The sequence below is a fragment of the Talpa occidentalis genome, unplaced genomic scaffold (assembly GCF_014898055.3).
Source record: "Talpa occidentalis isolate TD23 unplaced genomic scaffold, MPIMG_talOcc4v2.1 talOcc4.2, whole genome shotgun sequence".
In the NCBI taxonomy this organism is placed as follows: domain Eukaryota; kingdom Metazoa; phylum Chordata; class Mammalia; order Eulipotyphla; family Talpidae; genus Talpa; species Talpa occidentalis.
Window position 1 is genome coordinate 98,748,309 of NW_023602073.1, and position 16,727 is coordinate 98,765,035.

General features: G+C 32.5%; 1 protein-coding gene across 5 annotated transcripts in view; it reads right to left on the reverse strand.

Annotated features, from left to right (window-relative positions):
* The window catches only part of EPHA7 (EPH receptor A7), a 163,689-nt gene that overhangs the window by 30,568 nt on the left and 116,394 nt on the right, over window positions 1–16,727 (reverse strand). For all 5 annotated transcript variants that reach the window (XM_037520121.2, XM_037520118.2, XM_037520119.2 and 2 more), the window contains exon 6: window positions 2,111–2,235. In XM_037520121.2, the coding sequence (XP_037376018.1) occupies window positions 2,111–2,235 (125 nt within the window). The remainder of the gene's footprint in view (window positions 1–2,110; window positions 2,236–16,727) is intronic.

Genomic DNA, 16,727 nt, shown 5'->3' on the forward strand with positions numbered 1-16,727 from the left:
AAAATTAATGAAATAGATATAAATTTTCAGAATTTAAAAACTTCATCAAAACAATATTCAAATGAATAAAATGTTAAAACTTAATTTAAATGCTTTAATGGACTATGAAAAATATTAAAAAGCCCACTCCTCAAACTGTATTATTTTAGTCAGTTTCTTATTTGTTCTATAACAAACACCTGTGTTTAGATAAAACTAATGAAATTTGAAAATGTCAGTCTGGTTGTTTGATTTGCTTTCAGACTGATATTTGCAAATGTATAAATAAATGTTAAATTAAACTGGATTTGGTAAAGCTGTTTTGTGATTGTCTTCATTATACTCATTTATTAAAATGATAGAATTATAAATATATATTTTCCCAAATAAATGAACTAGGCATAACTGATAACAGATGACATGAGATATACATATATATGTAATATGTAACTATGTATCACATTCTTACATATATTACAATATGACTCTATTGTTATCTTCTATTAATTGCCTAATTTGTAAGATCAGTACATAATTCTTTCTGTCACACTAAATAGAAAAGTAACTATTTGAACAAATAAAGTGTTTTTTAAAAACTAAAGATATTCAGATATATGTCACCAGATGTATGTCACCAAACCAACACAGCATCTATAGTTCTCTTCATCAGATTTTTAAAAAATATATTTTATTGACTTTCTTAAAACATTAAATTGCAGAAGAGGCTATAAGTATTATAGTTCATTAAAAAATAGACATAACAAAACAACATTTAAAATGAGGATTCTCTCAGAAACACATTTGATGGAACAAGTAATGTATCCCCTAGTACAAAATTGTTTCCCCTGGTACAAAATGTATTTATTTAAAATGTAAATTTAGTCATGGAAGTCATGAAATTCATACTGAAAATATTTTAAACTTAATCTGAACATTAAATCTAAATGTAATCTTTTTCTTTTCAAAGGGAAAAAAAAATCTATTGCCAATGCACAGCATGAATTTAATTTACCCAATCAAGTCAACTGATCCCCAAAGTTTTCCCAAAGCTTTAGGCTCCTATTTTGAAAAATGGCCTGAATGGTTAAAATGGTTATTACAACACAATTAACTCTATTAAGTCAATAATAGTAACACTTATTATTACAACTACTATTAGTAACATTAATGCTAATGGTTTCCATGTTTCAAACCTGGAAACAGTGTTTGCTGTGAGGAGGAACCTAGATAATAATTTGTGATCAGGGTCCAGTCTCCACTCCCCCCTTCCCCCCACCTTTCCTTGTTCTCTCTCTTGCTCTCTCTCTCTCTCTCTCTCTCTCTCTCTCTCTTCCTCCCTTTTCTCTAGATCGAACATACATTAACTAGGCATAACTGGTATTATATTATGCCTAGTTCCTATTATCATATTACATCTAAATACAATCAGGTATTTAGATAAACCACTGTTTACTGAAATGTAGTCACTATAAAATTTCAGGGTCAGCACTTGGTTTGAGCCACACTTTTACTCACAGAAGGGAGTGTAAAGAAATGGTAAACGTGACTAATCTAAAACACTCCTAATACATCTAAGAGGAAATTTTAAAGGTGTGTAATATCATCATCTGATTCTGAAGTTTGGGCAATACTACATATTTATTACAGAAATATTCTTATTTCTCCAAATCATTATATATTTGAGATCGCCATCATGCGCACGTAAACCATATAATTAAGATAAATCATTAAGAGCCCAAGAGACATCCTAAAGAAAACATTTTTAAAACATGTATAGGTCTATATGTGGTTTTTGTGGTGGTAAAACACCCTTCATCTAATTATTATGATATCGGTCCTTAGCCATACCATCCTAAATGTTCCCGATTTTACCTAATTATTATGACATTAAATATTGAATAAATATAGTGGAGTATTTTCATTTGTGTACCACAGAACCTCAATATACAGGAATCATAATTGTAATGAACTAGAGATTCAGGGAGAAGGTTATTAAAATGGCTAAAATTAACTCAGAATTCTGAAGTAGCTCCAAATAGAGGCATAATGACCAGCTTTAGTCTACAGTGCAGAAGGATAACACGAGACATACCGCACATGGTTGTACATTTCAGCTGTTCTTAGCACTTACTTTCTCGTAATACTTGATTTCATATTCGGTGATGACTCCATTGGGATGCTCTGGTTCCTGCCAGGAAAGCTCGACACTCCGCTGCAGAACTCTCTCCTTCATTACTCCGCTCACTTGCGAGGGAGCTGTTTGGACAAGATGTGTCAATAAACAATGAGAAAATTCACTGGATGCCTCAAATCAAATGTCACAACTGATCAGTCCCATGCTGTGCCAGTTTCATTAAGGTAAAAGAAAGCACCTTTTCATAGCTCACAATTCAGAAGCTAATGAATATTCAAACAGGACCTTATTACTGTTCATAAACCTTAATAGAAATTTAAATTAAAGTGCAAACAGCAGAAGATAGCATTGTTCAAGTTAGTGAAAAATGGAAATGATGGGGCTGAGAATGACAATTAAGCAAATGAATGCTAATTAAGGCTACAAAATATGATTTCAGATTAATCTCCAGTGATAAACTAAGTCTAAATATTTATTTCACATGCAACAGCAATAAACTTTTTGAAAGAAAAAAATACCACGCAAGGAATATTGATATGGCTATTTTATTTTATTTTTTTATATGGCTATTTTAATCATCAATTAAAGGGACCACTTTTAAATGTTTTTATGTTTCATGTGTTTGAATGTGTGTGTATGCAGTCCCAAAGAAACCTAAATAACCTTGGAAAAAACGTTTATATTATTTAGGCCAAAATGCAAGAAAATGCTAAAGCTGTTCTTAAATATGCGTAATTTATACCTATGTAACCTAGGCTTCAGCTTTGATAGAAGCAATTCAAACTACAATTTTGCTTTCTCTTTCTATATAGATAATCATATGCTCAGAGTTCTTTCATTCTAATTAGTGGCATATATTCTTTTTGGTAGCTAAGACGGTGGAATGTGGCAAACTAATTTGCTCTGTCTAATTTGCTCAGTGATGATTAACTAGTTGTCTTCTCTGTCTAAATGAGTAGCTGCACTGGCTTGGCTGAATTTCAGTGGGGTCATTATGTTTCATGTATCATGCTCTATCTCATTCTGTAAAATATTTTCAGGATGTTAATTTAATTTTCAAATGTCCAAAATTGTTAATAATCCTGCTGACAGAAAAGCAATTATATGAGGCCAAAGCTGTTTAAGCAAGCTTCTAATGTTTATCCCTTTGGCTTTATTTTGTTTCTTCTACTTCTTAATATTTTCTTGTATCAATGTCTAGAAAAAAACATTTTCACTTCTTTCTGGTTTGGGGATTTTGAAGGAAGGACATGGAAGATGCATGACTCCCATTTCCTCTCAGATTACTACAAAAGCATAACTAGGGCAGATTAAGTGGAACAACTTTTCCTTTAGGGGGATGCAGCTGAAGTACTCAACAGACTGTGTTTACAGACTAAATGCATTTCTGATATGTTTCCAATGAAGCAAATTTCTAATAAGAAATGTTATTTTTGCCATGACTTTTAAAACCCGAAAATATGCAGTGAAGAAGAACTTGTTTCTAAAGTGATTTGTCTCTCCACCCAGAACAGGCTTAGCAAATCTCAGTCAACTGTGCTATTCAAGAAGTTGCATCCTTAAGCCATAGATTCAGGAAACATAAACCCCAAATAACAGGCAGGTGAGAGTATATTTAGCAAACAATCTCTAAACGTGTAATTGACTTCAAATCATTCAGAAAAACCTAAACTAGTCAGTAAAAAATAGAATATAGCATAGATGAGAATAAAACAATAGTTGGATTACTCAATAAAACTGTGGGTCTCCCATCAGACTTTATGACATAAAGTGTGCATTTTGGATAGAGATTAGCTACAAGAAGGTGCAGGTCTCTAGGTATCTTTCAAATAACACACACAGCTTAATGCGATTTTCACTATTAGACAGACTATTAGACACTTGCTAAGCTTCTATTCCTAAACAGTAAGGTGAAGGAAACGAGATAATGAATTCTCTTAGATATAGAGGAGACTTGGGGCATAAATGAACCTCATTTAGTTTCTGATAGGCTGAAGCAAGACCTCACGATAAAATGATACTTTACTTATTCAAATTACATACTAAAATTATATTAATTAATTTATCCTGGAAAATAAGTTTTACCAATAAAAAGGTAATTATAGGCTTGGGGAAAAAATGATGCCTAAAAACACAGTCGAAAGGATATAATAAACAGTAAATTATTTCCCTTATTTTATGTAAGGAGTCAAATCTTAAATAACAATATTCCTGGTTTCCTCTATATTTCCTTTTTTTTTTAATCCCTTGCTGATACTGTATCAATTCACACACATAGGAGGGCCTGATACAGAGTATTGGCACATGGCTCTTGAGAACAAATAAACTACATGATAGGAAAAAAACGTTTATTGTATTTTGTCCTTCAGATACAATATTTGGTATAGAAAAACAGGTAATTTTTCCCTTGGGTTTAGCTATCATAGACATAAATGATATACAACCACAGAACATAGTTGATAAATGAAAGTATCTCTAAACCAGTCAGATTCTAACATGGTCATTATATTTAAAATTATACTAAAAAAGAAAAACTGAAGTGGCAGAAAACACTCTAATCTTACAACACAGTGATTTCTATGGTTAATACATAACAATTGATATATTTAATTACTCACATGTAACTATTTCACTAATGTGCTCACTTTCACATTGAAGCTCATTTTGAAAAGCATATGTATCCAACATACAAATTATAGATACACCTGAGAATCTATTATGTTCATAACACTTCAATTATAATTTTCACAATTATCAAAGTGAAATAACATACACTGTAATTTGAATTGATGTGAAGTTAATAAATAGCAACCAATAATAATAAATTCCCTGAATTGGAAAATATAGGAAAACAAAAAAGATGTATATAGGTGCTTTTTAACATGACTCTTTAACAAATGATTAAATACTGTAATTTTTCACTACATTTCTAGAAATAATCCAATAAAAAAGGTTATCTTAAGAAATAAAATAAACATTTTTGTCCTTAAACATCTTCAGTTCTTACAGGGAGCATATTGAGATCTGAACAAATTGCAGTTGAAAGATTTTAGGAAAATAAGAAAATGGTTTCTGTAGCACAAAGTGGTAAATCTCAACAGTATAAAAACAAAGTGATAGAGCTGATGCAACAGGAAAGGAAAAAACAAATGATAAGCTGAAAAATAAATCTGAGGGTTATAACTATTAGTATGAGACTTTGAATAAAAAAATACCATTAACAATGGGGGGTTTATGTACAACCTGAACCAATCAGCATTTTACAGATTTTGAGCTTCAAACACTCATGCATTATCTTTGATCTTAATCAATTTCTAATTAAAATCTAATTAGAAAAGATATTTAAATTATAAGGTGGAATATCTTCAGAAGAACTCCCTCTAAAACATTAAGCTTACCTATAAACATGGAAAAATTTCCTAGCACAAAGTGGAGCAAAAGATAGTTTTAAAATATAAAATAGTAGGCAAATGGCCTCCATAAATATCTGTTCTCTGATCCCTGGCACATGTGAATATATAATATTACATGGCAAAAGGAACACTGCAGATGTAATTCAGGTCATAAACCTTACAATATAGATATTATCCTTGGATTTTCCCCAGTGGATTCAATCTAAGAGCATCAGTCCTTAAAAGCAAAGAAATTTCCCCGGTCAGGGTCAGAGATTTGTTGCAGAAGGAAAATCCAAAAAAGATTGGAAGCATAAAAGGGAGATGAATTTGCCTCTGCTGGAGGGGCCTCCATGGGAAGCACTGGAAGACAGGAGGGCAGCCATGAGGCTCAAAGATAAACCCTGGTTGACAGACGCAGGAAAATAGGGACTTCAATTCTACCAATGCAAAAGTCCTGAAATCTGACAACATGAATGAGGTTGAAAGTGGATCTTTCCCCAGATACTAAAATAAGAGCCTGGCCCAAAAGAACCTGATTCCAGCTTGTGAGGCTAGCAGTGGTGTATCCAGCTGAGCCTCACCCACTGTGCCCAAACTTCTCTCCTATAGAAGTGTGTGACAATAGATGGGTGTTGTATTTATATTCCTTTTTTTAAAGATTGATTTATTTATGCATACAAGAACTTGGGTACAGGCCAGAGGTGCAGGGGGGTGAGAGGATTCACCAGAGTGGGAAACAGAACAGAAGGACGGACTGAAATACACTGCTGAGGAGAGCAGCGGGTGAGCCAGCAGAGGTCTGCCTCATCCGTTCCCTGGCTGGCCAGGGATCGAACTCATGCTGCAGAAGCTGTGGATTGCTTCATAGTGCTGTGTCTTAATCCCTTGCGCCACCAGGGAGGCCCTGTTTTTATATTATTATAATACTTTTATGATAGTAATACAAAACTAACATCTAGTACAGAAAAGATAGATTCATTGGAATTTTTATGAAGTCTATGAATAAAAGTTAGTGATAGGATTATTTAATAATGTATTATGTCAAACTTTATGTTGAAATAGCATGGAGTCAGGAATTTTGATCTTGATTAATACTCAAAACACAATGTCTTATAAGGAAGACATCTCCATTAGACATTTGGAAGAAATATTCTTTATGGTTGAATGTTGATAAAGCTCATGAATTTGATTTTGAATTTAAAAAGCAGTTGTATTAGTCATCATTTTTCCTATGCCTAAATGTTTTCACTGTAACAAAGACTGGTGAATGGAACATTACAATGATTTGAGAAGGGTCAACAAAAGATGAATGACCTTTTACCATGCATCTCAAGTTGTTAAATTTAATGACGTGTTAAATTTCCATTAGGTAAATTCCAAAAGAGAAAATTAAGAAATCTATAGAACATAGTCGAGAGTAAATGTGATAACAATAGAATAATGCTAACACTTTTATTGCTGTGCAGTACAGAATTCACTTTTAGCAATACTTTGAAATAACAAATGTGTGTATTATTAGAAGCTTAATACTTAATACTTTATGCAACTTTTCACTTTTTTACTCTTCCTCACAGGTGTTTCATTTCTGTGCTATAGGACAAACATATAAAAATACATATAAATTCACTTCAATAACAATACACTAGGCCATAAATATACTGATCCAGTGAAGTATCATAAAACATATCAATTCCACTTTGGGGGTATGTAGGCATATTTAAAAAATAACATGATTTCACTAAACTTCAATTTTTTAGCTGTGACCAAAAGGGCCATAATTATCTTAAGACCAATAAATATAAAATTTTACTTTAAAAATTTCAGAGACTAAGGGCAATTGAGCCCAGGACAATTATGAGTAATCTATTTATAACAGAGTTCCCTCAAATTATTTTTGGCTGGAAAGAAGCATAATTTGTGGCTAAAACAAATATAAAATCTCATTCTATAGTAAGTAGTTGAAAAACTAAATGGGAAAATACATTGATTTTTTTCAAAATTAAATTATTTTCATTGCTATTGTTTAATATATCAGTGAGGACAATGGTATTTTATTCCAAAAAGTAAAATACAAAATATAACAGGAATATAACAAGTAAGATATATCAGAGTACAGATTTTTTAATATATTTAAGAACATTTACTGAGACGATAACTCAATAAAATTTAAATAAAAGAAACAGCTCTGAAAGTTCTGTGAAAAAAATAAATATGAAGTTGAACTGACAAAGCAGGAAAAAGGAAGCATCCAGGATTGAGGTTGTGTCAAGTACATATGTGAATTAACTCACATTTTTGAGCAATAAAACATATTCAAGAACAGCAAATTTTACCACTCTGGTTTTGATAGAATGAAAAAAAAAGGCTTATTATTTAAAGAAATATATACAACATCATTGTGAAAATGATCTGACAATACATCTGCCTCAGAATAAAATTTTATTTTTTGTTATCACCAGATGATTAATTACCAAATGTTTGAAATTTTAATTAATTACTGAAAGAATTAACAATTCCTGGCAAAATCTCTAGGTGAAATGCTTCAAGGGCAAAGAGATGAGGTTTGTGGAGGATGTCCTTGTAGCCAAATGTTCATAAGCATATATTGGGATTCCTACTAATATTTGCTTAAGTAGTGACTGAAATGTTAACTGATGAGGGGTTAATTTGTAATTCCTGCTTTACTTTTATTTCCACAAAATTGCAAAGAAATTGTAACTCTTTATGCAAATAAAATGAAATGAAAAAGTCAAATTTGTAAGCCATAAGTATAAATTAGGCATTTTCTCAGAACTCACTATACTATTCATTCCAGTTCTATCTGTAAAGGAGTAAGTAAATGAGGACCTAATATGACAATGTAGAAAGCTTACAGAGCCATTGATCTTGAATTATGTATGTTCATTATCTTTTAAGTCAATTGTTGATACTACTTTTTACTAGTTCAGTTCTATTCAATAAATATTAGACGTTCACTATATGCAGGGTATTGTAATGTTTCTATAAATCCTTACAATTCACATACATACATTCATTCTTGTAAGTATATGCATCATCATTCTTCCCTACTGCTACCCTGTGAGGCAGGTGCTAGTTTTCCTTTATTTATTTATTTTTTGGGATGAAAAAAGCTGAAGGTTATAGAAATTAAATAGCATTTATATGTTACTCTAAATTACATAGTTTTAATTAGAAGAAAATATAAGGGGTGGATTTTGGATTTAACCCATGCTTTTAAGATCTAATTCCCATCTTTTTGCAACTACAGTTCAGTAAGTCTAGGCACTGGCACTAGGCATTTGTTGAGAACACATAATATACAATAATGATGGAAGGACACATAGGGATCTACTCGATGGGCAGTAGTACTAGAGCCTGCAGATCTAAAGGAGATCAAGGTTAGAAGAGCTTAAAAAGTGGCAAGCACAAAGTCAAAAGGTCTTACTTAAACAATATATAATAAAAACTGAGATTACCTTCTCAATGCAGTCCACACATCACAAAAATACCCTTCCTAAAACAACAACTCTTAGCATATTCCTTGGTTTTCTAGAATTATTCCAGGTATATCTTCTACATGAGTAGTATGGCCTATCAGGAAAGGAGGAAGCTGGGTCAGATGTACTCTAATAGCACAGTTCAAAAACTTGATGATTTTCTTTTGTACTGCCTTTTATAATTGTATTACTCAAAAGAGATCTGCATTGCGGCTATCAGCTGTGTTACATTATATTTATGTGTTATGATATATATTTGACCTGATTCCTATCAATGAAATTGCTCCTTTTCCTTATCTTTTTCTTAAAATTATGCTGTAATGAAATTGCTGGCAAACTGGTATTTAATAGGAACATTTTCAGGGGAATAAAATATTTCAGAGCAATGCAGTGCAAGAAGTAGATAGGGTGATACGGATTGAAGAAGCAAAATATGGCCACTGGTGAAGGACAGAATTGGACTTATAGTGGTGAACTTAATGTTGGTTGATTTTTGATAATGATGCCTAAAATTTATATGAAGTTATAATACAATATTACTTTAGTAAAAATAATGACAATAAATACATAGTCACTGTTTTATAAAAGGAAGTGAGTAAATAAGTTATAACTTGAACTATTTTAGACACTGACACTCTGAAGTGCAGACTGGCAACTTCAAGAGCAGTGGCAAGTTATTGGCCTATCAGGAAAGGAAGAAGCTGGGTCAAATGTACATCTACATCTGCAAGCATTTTGTAGTTGTTCCACTGACTTTTTTTTTTCTTATTTAAACTTTCTTGATGAAAGATGTACTTCTTTTTCTTTGCTGACTCTTTGATGATTTTCTTTCGGGTGCAAGCTGCTTATCTTGTCATGTAATGGCATTTTGAATAGCATTTCCTTTTAAAATTATCCTACTATTTGTCTGAAGTATTCTCTACTGGTACACTAGAATACCCAGAAGATAAAAATCACTGTAACAACATTTTTATTGATTTCTAATGAAAATTTCATTCATTTACAAATTCAAAATATAATTTTCCACAGCTGGTTATTCTATAAACAAACAACTGTATGGACTGGAAAATATGATGATGCCACAAGTTTCACTTTCCTGGAGGTTTTAATGTAGAATAGTTAGATTGTGGATGTGCACAATAATGTAAAATAAATATAGCATAGATGAGATATAAACTAAGTGTTAACAAATTCTTGGGATACAGTGAAGAGAAAAACACAGAAGTTTTTCCTTGTTCCAAAAAAAAAAAAATCATTTGCATCTCAAAGTTTCACTGGTATAACTGTATATATAAATTAATTATCAGGAATGGTGGCATCATGTCTATAAACTTCAGTGTTTATTGCAGCACTATTGCAATAGCCAAGTTATAGAAGCAACCTAATTGCCTAAGAATAAGTGAGTAGATTAAGCAGATGTGGTATATATACACAATGGAATACTACTCAGCTACAAAAAAGTTGAAACCTTGCCATTTGCAACAACATGAATAGAACTGGAAGGGATTATGCAAAGTGAAATAACACCAGAAGGAAAACACAATTATTGGATCATTTTGTTCATATGTGGAATATAGAGAAACAATACAAAATTCAGACACTGCCAAAAAAGAAACAAACCTGAGACATCTGACTCTAAAACTGAGGTCACCAGTATGGAAGAGGGAGAATAAGAGCGAAGGAAGGAGGGGACACAGAAAGGCCCAGAGGTATCTTGGTGTTGGATGTTGTGTGGTAACATACATTGGAAGAGTACAATCCGCCATTTCTGAATTATATGCCTTACCATAAACCGGTGTTATTTTAATAAAAATATTTAAAAAATGTAAAGAATGAAAAATGCAAAATAAAAAGGCTAAGCTAAATTAGACAGAAGGAGGAAGACAAATACCACTGTGGAATATAAAGAAACAAAAAGTTGGAGAATACCAATGCAAAAACAAATGAAATCTGACTTAAAACTGAGGTTCCAGAGGGGGAGGTGGAGCTTAGAAAAAAAAGGGGAAGAGTACACAATGGATTGTGGTAAAAGATTATGGGTGCCTTGTTGGTGGGTGTGGTGTGGTAACATATACCTTAAGAAGTACAGTGCTTTACTTCTGAATCATATACAGTGTTGTAAACCAATGTCACCTTAATTATATATAAATATATATAAAATTCAAAGCATCAAAAACAGAGATATGTTTATATCAATTAAATAATAACAAAGCCAGATTCAGGATTGGGCTCATCATTTTCTTTCTAGTGACTTCACCAATGTCACAACTCAATCATTTTCCCCCCAAATCCTATTTCCCTGTTTTGACAGTACTACACAATGCAACATTAATTAGTTGATAGTTCTTTATCTTCTTAACTATTCTAATGCTCCTTGAAGGTAGGAATTCACAGAAGTGAAGAGCCTAGTCCCACAAGCTAGTCTGCAGGTTTTTACTGCTTAGCTGAAAATTGTGTGACCATGAGCAAGACCTAAACTTCTCTGTGCATATAATCAGAGTGCATATTTCATAAGTAGAATTATTTTTTGTTTTTAATTCAATACATAAATACATTTAAATTATATAAAGCCATTTCTGGCACATGTTATGAACTGAAAATATATAATAAATATTATTATTCTATACTTATTTTGTCAGTTTTAGACTTACTGATGCCTGGAACCTATTCCAGTACAGTTTGAGATCGGATTCAGGCATCAGTGGTTTTGAAATGCTCCTCAGATGAAGCTGATGCACAGCTGAGTTTGAAAGCAATTCCTTTGAAGCTCTGGCAGGAACATAAACTGTCATTTGAGTTTGAATTCCAATGCCTGCATTAATAAATGGTGGCAAATGTAAGATTTTAAAGTATTGTATAACATCTTATTTTAATTTCTATAATTTAAAAATGACCAATTTTATATGTACCAGCTAGATAAAGACATTAATTATAAATTAATTAACTTAGAATATTATGTATGAAAGTGAAATATCTACCAAAATGGGAAGAATACCAACAATGAGCATTCTTTTCAAAATATAATTTATATTGAATTGGGAGAAAGATACAGATGAAGCGACTCTTTCATTTTTGGTGGAGAAGAAACTAATATTTGGAATGATTAAAAAAATATGTTATACATGATCTATCAGGCAATCTGGTTTCATCTCTAAACTATACCTAAGGATACCTTATTTAGAAAATCAACTTAATAACTATGGTCTTAATGCTAGACTATTTATAAAAATGATTTAATCTTAAACACTCATATACATACATACACACATACTCACACACAAAAGCCCTTACAAGTCACCAGAATAATAAAGTTGTGTACATTCTCTTTGATCTTCGAACTTGATTTATTATAGAGAATCATGTTGTATTTAATACATGAAAATATTGTAATGCCAGGTGAATATTTTTGAAATGTAAATTTAGTCCAAGTGCTTATATCATAGATAAGTGTATTTATAATTTTCATAACTACCTATTTAATAATTTACAACATGAATATTATTTCTATTAATTTATACTAAGCACAGGTTGTCTAAACTATTTTGAATCTGATAAACTTTATTTCCTTATATTCTGTAATCAATGTGATCCCTCATTTAGATAAATAAGCTTAATTTATATACTCTTGGATACATCATGAAAGCATCAAATATATTTCTTTTTTTTTTTTAATAGAGGCATGTTTTTCTTTATTTATTTGTTTGCTTGTTTGTTTGTTTTGTTTATACATGCGCTGGGTACAGTCAGAAGCGCGGGAGGGTGAGAGAATTCACCAGAGCCAGAGCGGGGAGCAGAGCAGGCAGAAGGACCGAAGTACACTGATGAGGGGAGCAGCGGGCTGCAGGAGAGGTCTGCGCGCCATGTGGGACCCTCCTCCGGTGGCCGGGGAGCAGCCGGGGATTGAACCGGCGCCGCAGAGGCCGCGGGCAGCTTCGCAACCCAGCGCTCTACTGCTGCGCCACCGGGGAGGCCCTCAAATATATTTCTTAACTTATGTAATAACATCCACTAATAATCAGATAAATTTACAAATATACTGATGCAGCTAAGTAAGCTCATTAGTTCTTCCTCCTTATTTGTTATGCAATGTTTGCAATGTTGTTCTGTGTATGTAATAACTTCGGAAAATCTACAGATTTGGTTTACTTTTCAGGATCAGTAAAGCATGATATAAACAACAAGTAGGCCATTTATTAAGAGGAACATTGGAATAGGAAAAATATTAAAGAAAGAGGAGACACGAGATTTGCCTTAAAAGCAAAATGTTAATCATATACATTAGAATAAATCACATTCTTCCATTAGAATAAAACTTGCATTACTAAAAGCCAATGGTGTACTTACTGTATGTAATTGTATAGACGTACTTCTGTGTGACTATAGTATATTCATAGCTCTTAAATCATTTCCCATTACACCGACATTTTTCATTTTTGTAAAATCAATATAATGTATTACAACAAAAAAGTTTAACATGAATTAAATAGAATAAAAACTGACTGTATGTATACAGTGATACAGTTTTATAAAACATTTGTTTCACATGTGTGACTATGCATGTTTATACAACAAAATAAAATTATACAATATACATCATTATATTAGATATATAATATATTGAATAATTTTGAAAGTCACTTCAATACAAAATATACATGGTATAGCCATAGCCATTTACAGAGTGATATGCATGTGCATAGAGTGATATAATGCAAAGTATAATACCACCAAAGTAAGTTTGATAGTTCCACATTACACCAGTTAGTTCTTTTACTCTATCCTAAAGAATTTGATGGTTGTTGAAACAAGTGACTGATTCCAATACATTTTGGCCACTATCAGTCTCATTCTTTTCCATTTTATGATTTTTTCCCCTCTATTTCTCCTCCTTGTGTCTACTACTTTGCTATAAATTATTTTTTACAATATTCTTTCTAGACCTAAAACTCATATGAATCCAAACCATATGGACCTAAAACTCATATGGATCCATCTGATGGTGGGAAAACCATGGTGACTACACCTGAGAGGAGAAATGCTATATTGTGGCAACAAAAACAAGGATGTAAAATAATGGTATGTCATTAATAAATATAAATAATAAAATAAAATACTATCTAATAACATTTTCTCATTTGTGGTTTTATATTTTAATTTTTAAGATTGATTTATTTATGCCTACAAGAACTGGGGTACAGGCCAGAGGCATGGGGGGTGAGAATATTCACCAAAGACAGAGCAGGGAACAAAACAGGTAGACTGATCAAAATACACTGCTGAGGGGAGCAGCAGGTGCGATAGGAGAGGTCTGCTGCTCCATGTGGGTAGTTCCCTGGCTAGGGATTGAACTCATGCTGCAGTGTCTGCAGATAGCTTCATAGTGCTGTGCTTAACCCCTTGTGCCATCAGGGAGGCCCTGTATTTTAATTTTAAACATTATTTTCTTCCAAAATGATCATTATGATTCTCTTCACAATTAGCATAATTTTTAATTTCCCATGCGATTGTAAGTTGCATTATTCAAGAATAAAGAAAAACAAGTAAAGAAGGAAGAACTGAGCAAGAGGAAAAGAGGAAAGAGAAACAAAAGGAAACCTAAAGTGACTCAAAACTTACTAACGTCACCTTATTTAAAAGTACAGTTTAAAATGTTATCATTTCCATTGCTCTAGGTACTATAAATATTTCAACTCCAATGTGCATAAACTTAAGAAAGTAATATTGCTTAAAAGTAAGTTCTCAATATCAGTCAAAATTTATTACTTTATTTCAAGATTAGATTGCCAGGTTAGTCCACTAACACATATTTGACCCAAAAGGTTTAAAAAGTTCTTATTTGCACAGAAAAAGAGCAGGAAACGATTGTTTTAATATTAGTAAACAGGCAAAACAGAAAAACTAATACAATGAATAAAATGCACTTGTTACTACTACTGATACAGCTACCAATATAGGAATCAAGATCTCTCTCCTACTGTTCCAAAATTCTAATGTCTCTTAGCCAGAGACAGAAACTGATTAACTTGTGGTTGCCTTCTACCACTCCCGTTCATTTGTCATTATATAGATTTTACTTTATTCCTTTTTTCCAATCACCAGAAAATAAGCACCCCAATAACTAACTAGAACACAAATACAAGAAAATGATGTTCCCAGTTTCACATTTTTATCAGCTAAGGCATGTTTCTCTGGTCATGGGATATATTTGGCTCATGACCCATTTATGTGAAGTTTCATCAGAATACACATTTGTCTACATATTGTCTACAACAGAAGTGAAGAGGAATTGCCACAGAGAAATTATGACCACCAAAGTATGAGATATTCATTACATGGTTATTTTCAGAAAAAGTCTGCCTACTTTTTACATGAGTGTGTTTGTTTCTCGTGCAAAAAAAAAACACAAAGAAACAAACAAACAAAAATACTCCATAGATAGGCAGTTCCTATATAGTTCAGTGGCTCAAGAAAGCAAATATGATTCTTGTGGCTTTCCCGTCAAGGTTGCAATATGCTATTGCTACTACAACTACAGTCATCACACACGTGACGTGTTTATGCAATGAAAAACAATATGAAATGCTCAGAAAAGGAGAGTCAACTTTTCTATCAGGTTCTAAGAATCTTGTTTATGTCTCATTCATCTCATTACTGAAACTGTAAACAGATTTAAAGAATTAAACTGTGCATACTGCTGCTTTACAAAAATGATAGTAAAAAAAGAAGAAAGGACTTAATATTAGGGAGGAAACTGACAGTATCTGCCACCCTCATTTTCCAACAGCAGTGGGGAGAAAGATCATTCACTTAACTTGATTCTCCTCAAACTCCTCAATTTCTCTTCCAAATACAGAACATAAAGGACCAAGGGGAGTGATTCAGATTCCCAAGTGAAAGCACCTGATCATGGATGAAAAATAAGGCTATGTAAACTAGGATTTGGAGAGATATTTAAGACACAACCTCATCTTTATCTGTCAAGTTTAAGAGTGAGATGAGAGAATTTTTTTTCCCCTTGTTTAACTACCTCTGGGAGTTATTTCAAGTAAGGTTTTTCCCTGTAAGACCAGAGAGTTGTAGAAAATTGATCAGGGCAATTGTCAAGTCTATAAAGGTCATACCAGGTGATTTAAACAAATTTTCAGTAAGAAAAACCATTTCCTAGAGGATAGCATGAATATGTTAACTACATAAATATAGAACTTTTTTAGAAGAACACCTTTCAATGACATTATTTCATTTTGCTATCTTATATGTGAGAAATTCCTATGTGAAAAGGGTCTCAAATTGATTGACAGTACTAGAAAGGAACACTCCACCGTGTGTGGTAGGCACTCAGTATATGCTAAAAAATGGATACTTTTTTATTACACTACAAATTACTCTTTTTCTCTTTTATATAATCAGTTCCTTTCTCTCCCTCAGTCTTCCTAACAGGTTTTACACATTTTTCCATTAAAATAAAATTATTTCTCAGGTCTGTATTCCTGTCTCTCTGCTGAAGAATCTCCTTCCCTTTACAGACAAATCTTCCAATAAAGTTGTTTAGATTTTTTTTTTCTTCATTTCTTCAACTCCCACTGATGCTCCACCCTTCTCCAATCTGGCTTCAGTTCATTGCATTTCCCCTAGTGACTTCTTGATAAGGAAACCCATACCTTCATCTCATCACACTGAAGTTGCTCAGTCATCACCTTGCGTTCTCAGTAGCATCAATATTGT